The sequence below is a fragment of the Arvicola amphibius genome, chromosome 10 (assembly GCF_903992535.2).
Source record: "Arvicola amphibius chromosome 10, mArvAmp1.2, whole genome shotgun sequence".
In the NCBI taxonomy this organism is placed as follows: Eukaryota; Metazoa; Chordata; class Mammalia; order Rodentia; family Cricetidae; genus Arvicola; species Arvicola amphibius.
The window spans coordinates 79,883,191-79,901,571 of record NC_052056.1 but is presented as its reverse complement, the minus strand read 5'-3'; the positions used below and the strand labels follow the sequence as shown (position 1 = coordinate 79,901,571).

Genomic DNA, 18,381 nt, shown 5'->3' with positions numbered 1-18,381 from the left:
AGTAACTTATTCTTGAATAATGCAAATTTTGCTACAGTGTACAAATTGCTATATGTGAATTAAAAAGGTTTTCAGAATTACGACCATGATCTCTGCAACACCAATTCCCTCTCCACTTCCCTTTCCCTTTGAGCAGACAGCTTTGTTCTCCTGGCTGTGTGTTCTTTGGACCCCTCCCACCCCAGCTGCACTAGGGAAGGAACCAGGACTCTGTGCTACTAGCAAGAGCACAGCCACAAAGGACACACCTCCAGACCGGTGAAGAAATATCTCCTGCCCCCTGCCGGTAACACAGGTTTGGTTCCGTAGATAGGAAAAAGGAAGCTTACAGATCTGCTGGCAGATAATGGATTTTTTTCTGAAGGTTCCCACCTCTGGCCAGCCTTCCTCCTGCTGAAGCCAACCACTAATCCACCTAAGGGAAATCTCAGTCTTGACTTTTTCTAGATACCTTGAGTCAGAACAAAGGTGAAGAAGAAAAGTTATTGGAGACTCGATCAGCACACCCAGCCAGGTCTACTCCAGGGCTGCCCCCCACCAGAAGTCACCACAAACACACACTAACTGGGTATCAGTTTTTAAAACTTTTTTTATTTTTTATTTTTTTTTAGTTTTTATTTTATATTATCTACAAAGTAAAAGTTTTCCCTTAACTTAAAAGTTGAACCACTGTAGACAGTGATTGCCTCATCAAACTTGATTTATAAATAATAATCCGTCAGTTTGGCGGTAAGAATTTACTGAACTTCGGTCAAGTTTAGTAAAAGGGCGTTCCAAGTCTTGATTTTTTTTTTTTTTAAAGCGGTAATAGCAGCAAGAATCACTCTTGTTACTTCTTTTGCTAGCTGATGTATTCATGACTCTCAAGGGCCATTAAAAAATAAATAACTTCCAGTTTCAGCAAGCAGAGCTGGGTACTTGCAGGACCCTGCAACAGCACATGGAATTATGGAACAGCCACAGTCCCTACATGCCTCTACTCGGTCCAAAACATCCTCCACTGCAAGTGAACTGTTAGCATTCCTATCGGATGTTAAATCAGTGTATCTTTTTAAAAAACAAAATAAATGAAGTTCTAGTTTTCTGTGCTTCCAGTTGGCAGAAGCAGTAGAAGGGAGGAAGGAATTTGGCCTTTCGGTTCCTCCAGGGCAGCCTTACAACTGCTGTTGGTGGTGGGCTTGTACTGTAAAAAAGAAAAGTGGCTATTTAAACAGAACACAGGCACCACTGCCCACCAGCCTAGCAGCATATGACTGCCAACTGTTCTTGTGCTAGCTTGAGTAAGACTGGAGGTTTGATGCTGGCGTCCCCCTCCCCCCAGCTGCAGCCATGGTGGGATTGGGGAGGGAAGGGGGGTGAGGAGAAACAAACCAGTCAGACGTAAAAACCACTTCAGATACAAGTCCTGGACTTGCTGCTTGTGGGGCAGGAGCACGGGCCTTCACACCCCCTCCCACTAATGCTAGCCAAGCACCAATACTTTCCAAGTCACAGGGGCGACAGGTGTTGCTACAGCAGCCATCCAGTACAAGACATCATAGGTGTCCTGTGTCCTGGGCACAGGTTGGCTAAAGCTACACTCAAACCAGTCCGCACACAGCTCATCAGTGTTCTCCAAGCTACAATCAAACTCGGCCATGGGCATAAACCCCCCACGTCAGCCTATAGGGACTCAGGAAGGAACACACTTGCCCTGTCCAGTCTGTCATACATAACCAGGAAGGCCAACTGAGTCCTCGGCATGCATCAGCTACCCAGAATGAGGCTGCTGCTTTTCAAGCCAACCCTGATACCAGCAGAACACACACAGACTCAGCTCCGGAGGCCCTAAGACCTGATGCTCCCTGACCATCACAATCCCTCCTGAGCACACTTGGACGGGCCTTGCTAGTCAGGTTTGGAGCCTGAAGCACTGGTCCTGCCTGCCATTCGACCTGTGCGAGCAGAATGCTCGGGGTGCCCCGGCGGCCCCTGCACACACACGCCTCACCTGAAGGGTGCGTCATATAGGGGAAATGCGCTGTTGTCGAGACTGGAATGGGCTGTAGTGCACTTTGAGCGAGGGCGGCCTGGGGACCGCCGGGTGGCTGTGTCGTCATTAGCATCATTGGCGCATGGGCAGTTGGATGAGAAGGAACCATTCCTGACTGTACATGAGCCTGAAACAGAGAGCTCTTTTACGCATACAGGCAACATCTCCGTCTTAAACAACAAGTCAACTGTTCCTTTCATTGGACTGGGACTCAAAGAAAGGGCAAGATGGAGTCCTTGAGGCAGATCCTGTAGGGTTGGGATAGGGAAATCGGCCACAGCCTCCTAGTCCCCAGTATCAAGGTCTTCACCAAGAGCAAGCCTCTACTGGGGCAGGAGGGGCACTTTCTTAACTTGCTATGGCACAGGGCCAAAGAAAGACATCAATGCCCTTTTCATGTCAGAAAGCAACTGACAAGGAAGGGCCTGTGAGGAGACTGCCTCCCCAGCACCCTTAGCAGCTTCCTGACTCTCTCCTCTTCCGCCCTCCCCCAGTTGTTATGGGTTCCCCAGAAATAGGGTGAAGCAGCACTCAGGCCCCTTACTATAAAAGCTTAACTGATGGAGCAAAGTTAATGGCTCCAATGAGATGACAGTGATCTGAGTTTAGTTAGCCTGGTGCTTTGTACCAAGTGGCAATGACTTTGTTAGAAAAGTGATGTTGGCTGACCGGTTGGTGAGCTCAACCTTGGTTCTGCAGGGAGTGGGCAGAGCAGGAAGAGGCTGCTTCCTGCCTCCCATCCTGTGCATTGCTCTAGACCATCACCCCGGCAAAGCACTGGTTCACACCTTCAAACAGGCCCATGGCTCTCTGCTTTTCCTATGTTAGCCTCTTACTCTTTCTACTCGAACAGACAAGCGAGGTTTGGAGTGAGTCCATCTTACACGTAAATTCACAGCCTCTGCTAGACACTTACAGGACCCTGACTCTCTTAATCTCACTCCACCAAAACACACTGGCCAAACTGACTCCCCTCCCCACTGTCACCAGCCAATCAACAGGAGCATTTCCTACCACACACCCTTAGCTCTAGGGGAAGGACACCTAGTAACAAACTAGCCTTCTGCAAGAGACCCACCAACTGCACAGCATCTCTAGCTCACACCTTGCCAAAGCCTCAGTGGCGCACTGTGACAGGAAATGGAGTCATTCAGTAACCCTAAGTGAGACCTGCCTCAGGGAGCTGCAATCAAAGTAGCAGAGACACCTGATGCAGCCACCTCGCACTAAGAGTCATAGAGGCATCCCCTGGCCCTGGGCTGCCCTGGAGCTTCAGTTATACTACACCACAGACCAAGGCCAAGCGCTCATGAAGCACAACACAGAATTGCAGCAGATAAGAGGGTAACCAGGCAAACAACTGAGACACGTCTCGGAATTCATGTGACTAACATTCAAGCTAACAGGCCCAGTGCAGTCACCTCAGAGAGCTGAGAACCATTAAAGGCTGCCTGCCATCCCTGCCAAGCTCCCGTGTGTGTGTGTGTGTGTGTGTAGAGGTGTCTGTATGTGTACACATATACACATAGTGGTTAAGCTAGAAAGACATAGCAAAGCAGACACAGAAAGGAAAGGACTGGGGTGCATTCCAGACTCAGTTTTAAGGTCTCAGCTGGGAAATGCTAAGTCACAATTTCACTGATCCCATCACAAAACCATAGCAACATTCACTGAGGGCCAGAAGATCACGTACTAAGCAGGAAGGGGAGACAAGCAGATGGCACCACACACAGGGTTTCCTGGCTTGGGGAGCATCTGGCTCCTTGCTGCTTATCTGACAACCACCATACCCTACGTGGCCTTCACAGAAACTTGGCTAGTGCTGGTTTACCTGAGGTACGTGAGCCATGTGGGGAGGGGTGGTATATGCCGGCTGAACATGAGAAGGATGGATGGTGAAGACTGTTTGTTGTGCTGCTGGGAAACTGCTCTGTGGAGACTGTGTATTAGAGGCAGGTGTCATGGAAGGTGGGGTTGGTGCCAGCCCAGCATGGTAAATGGCTGACTGCTGCTGTGGACTGGCCAGATGAAGAGCTTGGGCGGCCTGGTGCTGATGGTGCTGCAAAGCAACAGGAAACTTCTTTATTAAGAACCCATTAGGATTAGAGCTTCATACATTGAAAGCAGATTAGCCCCACCCCCACCCCAGCCATGCCCAGGGAGGTGCAAGAGAAGAGCGAGGGCATCTCCTGTCCAGATGGCCTTTTCTGGGTTCTCAAGCCCAAGTCTCAGCCTGGCAGTTACAGGTCCAAACAGGTAGAGGTGGAGCAACTGACAAGATTATCAGACCATTAACTGTCCCACTAGCAAATGTGACTAAAACCAAAAGGTAGTTGGGCAGAGGCTGAGTTCAAGATCAGCCTGGTCTACAAGAGCTAGTTCCAGGACAGGCTCCAAAAGGTACAGAGTTCTAGCAGAACTGTAACACAGAGAAATTCTATCTCACACCCCCCCCCCCCCCCCCGCCGCCCCCAAAAAGCCAAACAGGAAGGCAGCATTATTGAGTGACTTCAGGAATAAAATTCCAGACAGAATTTTAAGACTTAACAAAGAACTTTAAGCTTTTCCACACTCCTGTTTCTGGTATTTACCCTTAGGGTATGGCTTACTTGACATTTTCAAGGCCTCCCCTGTAACCACAATTGCATGCAGCTACACAAGGATAGTTGCCTTTAACATCCTGATCAGATAAGAGACTTTTAGGTAGCAGGGACAAGGAAGCAGCCGTGCATACACAGGTCACATCTCTCCTTACCTGAACAGGACTGGGTGCAGGATGACTTCCACCATGCTGGCTTTGTTGCTGTCCAGTGGGAGTGGCCGAAGGCTGAGGGTGGGGCGTATGTGGATGCAGGGTGGCACTAGGATGTGCATACTGCTGAGCAAGGGAGCCCGTGGAAACTGAGGCAAAAGGAATGTGTACAATTGATACATACTGATGACCAATGCTAGCCCCCTATGCCTCACTGAATGTTTTCAAGACCACTACAATCTAACCTATGCCACCGGCACTCTGCAGCCATTTATAACAGGCACAGCCTGGAAAATAGGTTTAAGGGCCCTGTTTAACAAGGCTAGCATTTAACTCATATTACAGCTCTGCATATTACATCAACACCGAGTTAATTTGAATTTACTCAAAATAGTACATTTCTCTTGAAGGTAGAAACAATTTCAAAAATCACTCTGGCTAACACAAAGACAGATGCTGCCTCTCAATGCCATCATCTGGCTACCCTCACCATGCTACTGCCCTATGCTCTCAGTGCCCACATCGGTGAAGCTAGGGACAAGGACAAAGTCATTGCCATCTCAGTCCAGCATCCATTACACTCCTGCTTCCTACTGACCAGCTCTTAATAAACCCTGCAGATAAAACTGCCACCCCATTCTGTTTGCTAGAATATTTATTAAAGGAAACATGATGAGCCTATTAAAACGTGATCACAAAGACCAAGACCAAAAGGCAGCTCTTTATCCATCTAGTACAGGCCCACCTTGGTACCAAACAAGATCAAGTACCATGCCTTTCGTAACAGTAGGCTGAGCATGAAAAGCCTGGGAAAGCCTCACTGCTCACTGCTTCTGGACAGCTCCTGGGTTCAAATCTGAACAGTGAGCAGAAGATGGATGGGGTGCTCTGAAGGCATAGGTCTACCAGCATCAGACCTTAGCCCTCCAAACCATGCTGTCAGTCACACCATGTTCATGGTCTTCAGATAATATGTCAGCAAACACGGAGTGTGGCAGAGAAGCAAAAACAGTGTCAGCAAAGCTGCTAACAATGGCCAGCATGGAGTACTCTACTCTGGCTGTGTACCACCTCTGTGATATAGAGGGTTATGGATAATAAACAGTACTGAGATGTGTGACAGTACTACTCTATTCCCAACAATATGGTCTTGAATGACAAATGCATCTTAGAGGGCAAAGCAGAATGCCAGAGCTGGGATGACCGCTACATCAAACCACCAAGGTCACAGCTGTCACCAATGTTCCTTAGTATCCAGGTGAGACTGATAGAGGTGGTTTTGTTTAGACCCCAGTCAAGCTTCCCAGACTGTAAGAGCCAACAGACATGGTAACAAGAAAACCATGGCACCCTAATCTCAAGTGTTTTCAACGTGATGGTTTTCTGTAAAGCAGGAAGTCTTCGTTTTCTAACTCACTAGATTGTTAAAAGCCACCTATAACCAGGACGGTACTTAAAACTACTTTTCTTCTTGTAGCCCAGGCAGCTGGATGATGAGGACTGATCCATATACATTAAAACCCCATCCACTGTATATTGTTTCCTTTGTAGCAATGCTAAATCTAACCAAGGGAAAGAAATCCTCAAATCTATTTATGGGGAGTTTCATAAAGATAGTTGGTATAGAAGCTCAAGAATTCTGAAATTTAATTAGCCATTAGTTCCTAAGTATTCAGAACACAAAAAGGGAAAGGGAAAGGTGTGAAGACACAGCTCAAGGCAGAGCTTTGCCCAGAAGGTCCTGAATTCCAGCTCTAGAACAGAAAGGAAAACAACAAATAACTCTGAAGGAGCAAAATGCTGCACTACCTTCACAGTGATGGTGTCCATCAAGTCTCAAAACTAAATCTGTCAAGTGGAAAAATGTAAAAGTCTTGATACTGCCATTTGGAAAGAGAATTAATTTTTATTTCTTTTTCTTTCATACCTCACAATGGCCTGGAACCCATCATCTCCTGACTGCATCAAACCGTACATCTCAGCCAGGACGAAATAACTTTATTACCAACTCACGTTATGTTGAGGATTGAAGCCAGAGCATCCTGCATACTAAGTGCACAGTCTAACACGGAGTTAACACCCTTAGCCACATTCGTAGAAGTTAGTAATTAATTAGAAAGAGGGTCTAATGAAGCTGGAACTCTCATTATGTAGCTCCGGAAGACCTTGAACTTCTAGGAGACCCTCTCGCTCAGCTTCTCATATGATAGGGTTATGATTTTATTACCACATCCAGTTTTTATTTTTATATACAAGATAGGTCTTGCTACATTGTCTGGATAGTCCCAAACTCTTAGGCTCAACTAAACCTCCTGCTTTAGTTTCTTGAATAGGCTAAACATACACCATGCCCAACTTTAACTATGCACTTATACTATTCTTAAAATTATTACTACTGGTGTGAGGTGAGAGTGAAGGAATGTGGCAGGTTCTCTACCTTTATGTGGATTATGGAGCTTGAACTCCAGTTGCCAGGCTTGCATGCACTTTTTTTTTTTTTAAGCCACGGAGCCATCTTTCTGGCCCTATATATACATCTTTTAAAAAGATTTATTTTTATTGTATGCATGTATTTTGCCTGTATGCAAGTTAGTCTGTGTAACACATGTGTGCAGTGCCCACAGAGACCAGAAGAGAGCATTGGATCTCCTGGAACTATAGTTACAGATTGTTGTGAGGGGCCATGTGGGTGCTGGGAACCAAACCTGGGTCCTTAGTTGTTTTTTTTTTTTTTTTTTTTTTTTTTAAGTGGCTGAAGAGACAGCTGTGGGTACTGGGAACCGAACTCATATTTTTTGTTGTGAGCCTAGCCTTTACCGGCTGAGCCATCTCTCCAGCCAGGGTCCTTAGTTCTTAACACTAAGCTGTATCTCCAGGCCCACAATTATGCATTTTAACAAAGTATCTCTGTAGTGTGAGTTTTCTAATTTGGACAATCTGCATGCATAGCTGCAATGCTGTGAGGAACCCACATGGGCTTTGTTTATAAAAACTCCAAACTGGCTGGGCAGTGGTGGTGCACGCCTTTAATCACAGCACTCGGGAGGCAGAGACAGGCGGATCTCTGAGTTTGAGGCCAGCCTGGTCTACAAGAGCTAGTTCCAGGACAGGCTCCAAAGCCACAGAGAAACCCTGTCTTGAAAGGAAAAAAAAAAGAAACTCCCAAAACAAACAAACAAAAAAACCCAACAAAAACCCTCCAAACTGAAACAGAGCTCCCCTTCCTCCTAAACACCAAGTAACAAATCCTTAGAAGTAAAAGCCAGAGCTGGGAACAAGCAACACCTTTAGAAGGAAAACTAGAAATGTTTTCATCTGCTTATTTTCTGACTCAGTCTAAAACAAGCACCTTCCAAAGTAATTTTTTCCCCTTCTATACAAAGTGAGAAACTGGGGAAACAGGAACCTCATACAGGCACTCCACACTAACAGCAAAGTTAAGAGCAATACAAAGTAAGGAGAGGGGAATTATAAAAATACGGGAAAAATAGTTAAAAGGGCACAGATGGGTGCAAGAAGCAGAATACGGTAAACAAGAGCAGAATTCGAGGAGGGTGAAGAACAGGGGTTTCAGCTAAGGGAAGGATTAAATGGTTTCTGCTATACCAAGTTAATTTAACTACCTGGGAAGTTAAAAAGACTGAATCCTCTTAGAAGTTCTGAAATGGCTATCACCAGCTAGCTCACTACTTACAAGGCTTGAGCAGCCTCATGAGAGCTGGGTGAGATGAGGACGAAGTGTTTCTTGACGTAAGTATTTAAAATTCTAAACATGCCATTAGTCAAAATTTTTTAGCATTAATCACATTCCAAAACCAGTCTCCTAAATTAAGATGTTAAGAGAAGCAAGTTCAGTCCATAGGGCTACATGTTTAACCTGTGAACAGATTCTGTCATTTTGACCTTGGATGCACAAGTCATTGGTGATCACCAGCACTGGAAAACAACACTGAGAACAAGTAGAGCGCGATCCTCCAACTTCAACACTAGTTCCGAAAAGGGGATAAGAGACAACTAACTAAACCAAGGCAAAATGGAAGTGGAATAGGTGTAGAACGCTGTGGCGCCTAAAATCCCCACTAACAGCAGCTGGTTTTAGTGCTGACTCCTTTCAGGAGGAAGTTATGCTCAGGCTGTTAGTGCTAAGGGATGATCATTAAGGCTCTCTCAGCCATTTACAGGAAAACGGCTGCAACAGAGATAGCAGGATGGTGAGGGTAACTGCATGTGAGACCTCAAACTGTGTCCTTAAAGCCCTCCTCACGGTACAGTCAAGACTACTTTCCCAAGAGCATAAAGGACTCCATTTGTTAACTTATCCCAGGCACCAAAAACATGGCAGCTAATTTTGGATACCAAGGCTTGTACAATTAATGAAAATTTAAGGTCAAAATATTTCCAAAACCCAGTACCTGATTAGTAGTCATTCCAAAATAACTCAGAATTTAGTCCTTAGTATAACAAGTTAAATCTCAGCGTTCTCTAGAACTCAGGTTTCATATGAAGTGACACCAGCAGCATACATTTCTCAAGGGCCTCTACTACCAAAGTCCATGATCTGCTTTATTTTAAAACACTGCCCCCAAAATAAGGAAAATCCATTTACCAAGTTTATGTATGAAATAAGGAGGTCTAGACCTCATACTGTTGGCTTTGAGGCCTGAGCTTCCAGAGGCCTTCTCATGCTGAAGGAAGTTCTAGACACCCCTACCATATCTGCTCCAAGCACTCTAAGCCTCTAGGCATGCAAAGAGGGACAAGACAGACCTGTCTCTCCCAAGTACCTCATCCACCCTTTGCTATGGGAACCCCAGTGAGGACACTTCTCGGTCATGCCAGGACACTACAAAATTAGTGCTTAAAGCTTTAAACTAGGCTTGTGGCTTGGTATAAGATAGTATTAGTTGTTCAAAAAGTTTCCCTGAATGAGGTGTTTCCCGCACAGTTACATTCTTACTTTGTAAACCTTATTATGATGGGTCAGTTCATCTGTCAAACTCTAAATTATACAAAAACAGCCACAATTCTTTTGGTTTTTATACTAGGGAATGAATTCAGGGTCTAGCGCATGCTAGGGCAAGTATTCTACCACTGGATCACATCCCCAGCCATGACATGCATACTTTGATTCTGTCTAGCAGAAGGAAAATATTCTCCAACAAGTTAGCTATTTAACATGTATCCCTTAGTGTTTACTGTGTAATTAAAATTAGTATAAAAAACCCAACTCACTGGCAAAGTAGAAAGAAGGGCTTGTCTCCTTGTTGTATGGTAATTTGGGACATGCTGAATTTGGGAAATAGAAAGGTAAATTAGCCTCTTGAGGTGTGCATTCCTGATGTTCTGGAAAGGCCGACATATTCAGTGATCTTTTGTATTCACGCACGGTTCATTTTGACAGGGGGTGACCAGCACTGTAAATAAGCATTGCTGCAGAGATTTACAAGCGAACAGGACTGAACCGGAAGGCTTTCCTTCTGTACTGAGGGAGCAAGTCCACACGCTGACTTGCTTAAATAAAAAGAATAAGATTATTATCTGATATAGAACCATTAACTGATTAAAAAAAAAAGACGAACATGGCATCCATCAAACAGCCTTGATAATGCAATATTTAAGCAAATTCATAATACACAATTTTCTACAGCAACACAAATGTCATCACAGGCCCCTGGTAGTGAATCTCAAGGTTCATGATATAAAAATATAAACACAAGTATTACACCATTTATTATTAAAATGTGCCTGTATAAAAAGGGCATAATTAAAGCACCTGAGAGAATGCACTCCAACATTAACAACTGGTTGTCAGGCAGACAGATTATGAGAAACTTTATTTGTTTAATATACTTAATTTTTTTTTTTTTTTTTTTTTTTTTTTTTTTTTGGTTTTTCGAGACAGGGTTTCTCTGTGGCTTTGGAGCCTGTCCTGGAACTAGCTCTTGTAGACCAGGCTGGTCTCGAACTCACAGAGATCCAACTGCCTCTGCCTCCCGAGTGCTGGGATTAAAGGCGTGCGCCACCGCCGCCCAGCTTTAAAATTTATCTGCATTAAACCACACGTCAAAAGTATTTAGCTTGGTGTAGCTGTGCACACCTCTAATCTCAGCACTTGGAAGGCAGCCTGGTCTACATAGCAAGTTCCAGGCTAGCCAGGGCTACATAAAAGACGGTCTATTTGGTGAAGTGGAGGTGGACAGAGGAAGAGCACATTCAGTGTTTCTGGCTGCCTTTGCACTGTTTCTGAAAATGAACCCATTGCTGAAATACCAACTCAGATGAGCAGGAGCCTGAATGTGAGGAGGTCAGAAATTAAAGTCACTTCTTAAGAGGCAGAGGCAGCAAGGTGAGGTGTTAACACAAGTCCTTTCTTAAAAAGAGTACAACGTTAGCTGGGTGAGGGTGGCACACGCCTTTAATCTCAGCATTCAGGAAGCAGACAGGTGGATGGATCTCTTGAGTTTGAGACCAGCCTGGTCTACAAAGTGAGTATCAGGATAGGCTTCAAAATTACACAGAGAAACTCTGTGTCGAGAAACCAGAGTACAAGGTCACACATGATGTAATCTCCTAATCATACAGGTCCTTGACTTGACTACACCAGTAACCACCAACGAAAAGAAGATGTGAGATTAGCATCAACAACTGGGGCAAAGCACCACAACATCACAATCTTGAGTTAGCCAGAAGTCAACCTAATTCAAGTATTTGATTTCTTGAGTTATATAAAATACATACTTTTCAAAAGAAATAAACATGAAATTAGCATTCCCATACAGCAGTTTTCAAACAGTATTTTGGCATAACTGACCAGAGGAAGCGCCAAACTAACTGAAATTACTGGCAAGGTATTGACAAACTTGTATGAACAGATTAAAAAATGACTTCTTATTGCCCAAAAGAAGAAAAAATAAAAGAGAGAAAAAAAACCCAAACAATTAATTACCTAGTGTGCTTTTTAGGAGCTGCATGATAAAGGCAAATCCAGATGAGCAGTCCCACCCGCCTACAAGCAGGCAGCTTCTGCAGCCCCACACTGGCTGCCACAATGGCTGTTCCCAAAATGGAAACTTCAGCTCAAGAGTTTCCTCTTAATCTAATGGGGGCATGCCAGAAAAAAGGAGGGCCTCTTCTGAATCTGTGGTAACCACAATTGTCCACAATCTAATCAGCTTGTCAATCAAGCCTTTAACAAGCTGGAAAATTGCAGGAAAGCATGCCAGCTGCAGGAATGCCAGCAGGAGGATCACCAGAACCTTTCCATACAAGGGCTGATATAGTCCCAGGGATCACACACTGAACACACACGGAAGGATATATCATGATGAAACAGAAACCAGGCCAGCGTGTCACTTTATAAATCAAATAACCAGGGGGCTTTTAAGACAGGGTATTCTATGCCACCCAGGGACTCTGAACTTCTAATCCCTTTTTTCCTGGTGTCCACAGGACTGAGATTTACATGTTCACCATGCCAGGAAAACAGATGGACTTCTTTCTTGAAAGCACAGCAATTACCCTATCTGTTATTCTACAACACCTAGTGCATGATAGAATAATAATTGAAAACCTGTAATTATTTTGAACAAGCAGACTTTAGACTTTTATAAAGGCAAATGTTTTCCATAGCATATATCTTAACTACTAATGAACCCTGGTGGCAGGAGTGCAATAGCTCCAATGCATGCTTGGGATTACAAATACAGGGACAGCACTCAGGCTGCCCAACCCTAGTCTTAATCAGCCACCATAACGTTACAGCCACCAAGAAAGATAGAACCTATAAACCTAACAGTCCTGTATATGCTTTGTTAAGGCATCAAAACTAAAAAGACTAGAAACACAATGTCTGTATGCTCCACGCATTCATAATTATATTCCTGTAAGGTACACTTCTCAACTGTATAAATAAGCGATACTCATCTAATACTCAAAAACACTGAAATGTCACTATGAAACTAATTATGTGCTAAGTTTGTTATAGTGTCATCTAAAGCTAGAGTATTCAAGGTGTATCGTAAGAAGCATGCAAGCATATTGTAAGGTGGTCTGACGACTATGTGATGATGTGGAAGTAGGAATGACAGCACATCCTTTCCTGCTGGTAGGGTACGTGGAATGACCAGAGTAGAAAGGAAGGCAACTCTCTTCTACAAAGATATTCTCTATTACATTATTACCCCCTCCCCCGCCCCTTTTCTGGAACAGAGTCTCACTATGTAGCCCTGGCTGTTCTGGAACTCACTCTGTGGACCAGGATGGCCTCAAATTCAGAGAATTTGCCTGCCTCTGCCTTGTGTTAGGTGCTGGGATTAAAGGCGTGTGCCACCATACTCTTGGCTCACGTCATTTAAAAAAAAAAAAGATTTATTTACTTATTATATATAGTGTTCTGCCTGCATGTATGCCTGCTGGGCCAGAAGAGGGCACTAAATCTCATTACAGATGGTTTTGAGCCACCACATGGGTGCTGGGAATTGAACACAGGACCTCTGGAAGAGCAGCCAATGTTCTTAATCACTAAGCCATCTCTCTAGCCTGGCTCATGTCATTTTTTAATGAAGGAGAAACATGTCAAGACAGAGAAATTGCAGGTACAAAGTAGAAATAGACTGCTGATACCTATGAGTCATTTGTTTTTAAGACTCTCAATGCCACAGTCAGGTTACTTTTCCTTCTTGTTTCTGAGGTAGGGTCTATGTTGCCCAGGCTTGTCTCCACCCTCCACTCCAGTAGGGAGGATACAGAATCACAGCACCATATCTATCTCGGGGTATTCCTAAACAGAGAATCTTTACAGAGCTTCAAAACAAATACAGTCATACACACACAAAAGACAATAAAATGTTTCCTACCATACATGGCATGCGTCTGCTCATGGGCCCCGAACTGAGTTGCCGAGGAAGATACTAAACCAGGCTGTGCATGTGCTGGTGGTGCCATCATTCTGGCATTACCCTGTATGACAGGGCTGTACACATGAGGATGCTGTGTTTAGACAAAAAAAGGAAGAAAAGAACATTATACCAAAATGAACCATGTGGATTTTTAGTTAATATTCTTTTTCTAAAGATTCATTTTGTGTTGGTGTGTGTGTGTGCGCGCGCACACATTCTTGTCTGTCTTGGTGCTTGAAGAGGCCAGAATAAGGCTTCAGATCCCCTAGACCTGGAGTTCCAGGAGGCTGTGAACTGCCATGTGGGAACAAACCTGGGTCCTCTCAAGAGCAGAAAGCGCTCCTCACAACTGAGCCATAACTCCAGCACAGTTCCAATGCCTATGTTTATGGTTTCCAGAAACACTTCAGAGTTCTAAAGTCTTCTCTGGATGCTTCCTTTTGAAATTCTTCTTTAAAAATTTATGATTTATTTTATGTATGTGCCTATTTATCTGTTTGTGCAGGTGCCCATGGAGACCAAAAGAGGGTGTCAGGGCTCTGAAATATTCACAGGTGATTGTGAGCCAACCAGAAATGGCTGTTGGACACGGAACCCTTTGTCTTCTCCAAGAGCAGCACAAGCCATCTCCCCACCCAGTATCCAGTACACCAGGCATGATGTGGTTCACATATGTGCATGGCATGCAAAACAATCACACATAAAATAAAAAAATAAAATATAAATATAGAAAAAGTTATCATAATTCTTTTTTGTTGTTTGTTTATTTTTTTAAGAGACAGGGTTTCTCTGTAGCTTTTGGAGCCTGTCCTGGAACTAGCTCTTGTAGACCAGGCTGGCCTCAAACTTACAGAGATTCACCTGCTTCTGCCTCCCGAGTGCAGGGATTAAAGGCGTGAGCCACCACTGCCTGGCAAGTTATTATAATTCTTTTTTCCCTTTTTTTTAAAGATTTATTTTATTATATATACAATGTTCTGCCTGCATGTGTCCCTGCAGGCCAGAAGTTGGCACCAGATTTTATTACAGGTGGTTGTGAGCCACCACGTGGTTGCTGGGAATTGAACCTAGGACCTCTGGAAGAACAATCAGTGCTCTTAACCGCTGAACCATCTCTCCAACCCAAGTTATTATAATTCTAACTTGCAGAGATACATATTTAAAAGCCCCCAACTCCTTAACTATCTGATATTATAACCACATAAATACATGTAGAGTTGAAATGAGAAGTTTTTCTAAGAAGTTAAAATGAGAGAGGCCCTTTGGGCCTTACCTGAGACTGATAATGCGGCACATGCTGAACTAGAGGCTGACTGGGAAACTGCTGAGGGCTGTAGGCAACGTACTGAGTGGAGTAAGCGGGCGGGGTGGCTACAATGGGTGGGCCTGCTGCTGAGGCAGGATGCATCATGGTGCTTTGATGATGCTGGTCTTGTCGCTGTTGGGGCATATTTGGTACTGCAGGGAAGAAAAAGAAACACATTACTAGGAAATGAAACCTCCTCAGCACTCAGTATGCACTTGTGTGGTCTACAAGGCTCTGTGTGATTTGACTTTGATCCTGCCTCTTAAAAGCCATCTCACACAGCACCCATCCATCCTCTCGCTACTCTAGACTATTACCCTAGTCTTAGTCTCAGCAATGTGACCCCCCCTTCAGAGTTTAGCTGGTCAAGTGATCTTCCTCTCACCTGGCTTTCATCTCTAACATAAGACAAACTATCAAGATCGGGGAGGGAAGGAACCACAGGGAGTGTCTGATACTCCATATTTTATCGTGGTTTTAAGAGGGGCACAGAAGGTTCATTTCAGAAGAAAAACAATGACAAAACTAGCCAATACAAATCCTAAGCCTACCAGTCATTTCTTTCTTCATTTTCTATCCTGTTTTATTCTGTCAGAGCCACAATGCTTAGGACCTCGGGAATGCTAAACAAGGGCCCCACCATTGAGCTACACCCCAGAGCAGCCCTCCTTGTTTCACCCAACACCATACACCACCAAATATTAGTAGCAGATTTCTAATAATATCTCTTTCCCTCAACGTGTCTTCCATATTCCTACAGTGGTTCCCTTTCCAGATTAATGTCAGATAAGAGATGGGAACACCTTCAATCCAACACCCAGGAAGAGGCAAGAGGATCTCCTTGTAGTGCTCACAAACCCCCACTGCACCACTTGTGCCTTTCTTCCCACAAATGCCTACTGGCTGCACTGTCACATCTGTTTCTGACATCATGAGGAACTGTGTGCCTTATGAGGGGTATGTCACCAAGAACATATAACATGGCATATCTCCAAGTCAACAAAATTGAAGCAACTCTGTCTATGTAGTTCTTATTTTAAATATTTTAAAAGGCTGGCTGAACATTTAACGACTACTGATATTTATTTTCTCTATTTAGAAAGTATACTTGAAAACAGAACAAAGCAATATAACAAAATTTTCCCCAACATAATACTGACAGTACCCATGTTAAAGGTGCTTAAGTACTGCTTAGCTAATGGGATGCTTGTTAGCAGGCACAGTCTATCCTCAGTGCCACACAAACCAGCAGAGGTGGCACACACCCATACGGTGGTACAAGAAAGGTAGAGAGGCAAGAAGAGCATAAATTCAAGGCCCTCAACTTCTGAGGCTGGTTTGGGATACAGAACCCCTGCAAAATAAATACATTTAAAGAAAGACAAAAGGAAGGAAGGAAGGGAGGGAGGGAGGGAGGGAGGGAGGGAGGGAAAGAAAGAGAAAGAAAGAAAGAAAGAAAGAAAGAAAGAAAGAAAGAAAGAAAGAAAGAAAGAAAAACAGGAAAGCAGGCAGGCAGGCAGGCAAAAACCAGAGCTAGTCATGCATACCCGACCCCCACAAAAGATGTTTTATTTACTTGGCTGTGGTGGTTTCTACAAAATTGAATGTATATGTATCTTAGGTTATACTTTACATGAACCACACTTAACATTATTTCATATGTCAGTGGCTCTTAATTAGGAGCAACTTTGTCCAACAGAGACCATGTGGCAGTACCTGGAGACATTTTTAGTTATCACAATCAAGCTAAGGGAAGTGCTACTACTAGGGTCTAGTGATAACCAACAGGCACCCCCAGAACACAAGGGATTTCTCCCCACTGCAGAAAAGAATACCAGTCACAAATGGCAATGGTGCCGAGGGTGAAGAAAGTCTACTTTAAGCCTGACATGGTGGTGCAGGCATGAAGTTCAGAACCTGAGTCCAGGAGACAAGATCAGTAATTCAATGCCACACAGCTACAAAGAGAATGGGAGGCCAGAGACTTGATGACTTTGTCTTATAACAGAGGTATATGAGCCAGGCGGTGGTGGCGCACGGCTTTAACCCTAGCACTCGGGAGGCAGAGGCAGGCGGATCTCTGTGAGTTCGAGGCCAGCCTGGTCTACAAGAGCTAGTTCCAGGACAGGATCCAAAGCTACAGAGAAACCCTGTCTCGAACCCCTCCCTCAAAAAAAAAAAAAAAAAAAAACAAAAAACCCAGAGGTATACGCATACGTCTGTGATCTAATTTATGGTAATTCTGATTGACATGTTTTCAAATACAAATCCACCAGTCTCATAGGATGCATAAAAGGTAAATGCAATTCATGGCAAGGGGAAATTGAGGTGGTTTTATGGAAAGATTCCACTGCCGTGCAAGAAAAAATTATCTTCTGTATGGTCTGTGGAACTTTACAAGCCAGCACTTGACTTTGTATATTTGAAAGACATTAGAAATACCTTTGTCCAGCACCTCAGTTTGTTCAGTAGCAGCACAGCAGTGTATACAGTAACCACACAGGCAGAGCCAGATGCATTTGCAGGACTTTCTAAGTTATGGCTTAGAAGATACAAACTCGGATATTTCCACAATAATTTAGGAGGCAGAAACTGAGGAAATGCATGAGATCCTTCAGTTCTACACAGAACAAGTTTACATTTATTTATCTATTTATCAATTTATTTATTTATTTTTGGTAAGGAGTTTACTTAATGGGTATTGGGAAGGGTATAAAGGTAAGGGATTATGGGGGGCAGAGAAAAAGAGGAAAGAGGACGGGGAAGGGAGAGGCAGAGGCTGCCTCTTCAGAAGAATGGACAGGGAGAGCAGAACAAGTTTGTTCTTAGATTTTCAACTCCACAAAGGGAGACAATCTCCTCTATGTTAATTTCTTTCTTTCCTTCCTTTCTTTCTTGGGAGGTAGGGTTCAAGACAGGGTTTCTCTGTAGGTTTGGAACCTGTCCTGGAACTCACTCTGTAGTCTAGGCTGTCCTCAAACTCACAGAGATCCGCCTGCCTCTGCCTCCCGAGTGCTGGGATCCTCCGGAGTGCTGGGATGCTCCTTTAGGTTAATTTCTAATTTAACTGAGAGTCTAGTAAAAAAATATTAGTTGGAGGGGCTGGAGGGATGGCTCAGTGGTTAAGAGCATTGCCTTAACCTGATTTCAATTCCCAGCAACCACACATGGTGGCTCACAACCATCTATAATGAAGTCTGGTGCCCTCTTCTGGCCTGCAGACATATACACAGACAGTATTGTATACATAATAAATATTTAAAAAAAATATTAGTTGGAGCCGGGCAGTGGTGGCACATGCCTTTAATCCCAGCACTCAGGAGGATCTCTGAGTTCTAGAACAGTTTGGGCTACTGAGTGAGTTCCAGGGCAGGCTCCAAAGCTCCAGAGAAAC

At 44.1% G+C, this 18,381-nt stretch overlaps 1 protein-coding gene across 8 annotated transcripts in view; it reads right to left on the bottom strand.

Moving 5' to 3' along the window:
* Nucleotides 1-571: 571 nt before the first annotated feature.
* Nucleotides 572-18,381, bottom strand: part of Atxn2 (ataxin 2) — a 93,853-nt gene continuing 76,043 nt past the window's right edge. For 2 of the 8 annotated variants that reach the window (XM_038346533.1, XM_038346540.1), the window contains exons 19-25: nucleotides 14,955-15,139; nucleotides 13,640-13,772; nucleotides 10,017-10,070; nucleotides 4,788-4,933; nucleotides 3,864-4,091; nucleotides 1,991-2,159; nucleotides 572-1,183 (exon numbers count right to left, since the gene is read on the bottom strand). In XM_038346533.1, the coding sequence (XP_038202461.1) occupies nucleotides 1,155-1,183; nucleotides 1,991-2,159; nucleotides 3,864-4,091; nucleotides 4,788-4,933; nucleotides 10,017-10,070; nucleotides 13,640-13,772; nucleotides 14,955-15,139 (944 nt within the window). In that variant the 3' untranslated portion in view covers nucleotides 572-1,154. Of the gene's footprint in view, nucleotides 2,160-3,088; nucleotides 3,161-3,863; nucleotides 4,092-4,787; nucleotides 4,934-10,016; nucleotides 10,071-13,639; nucleotides 13,773-14,954; nucleotides 15,140-18,381 lie in introns of all 8 variants that reach the window. The other 6 variants (XM_038346537.1, XM_038346535.1, XM_042055917.1 and 3 more) reach the window with 5 other exon arrangements.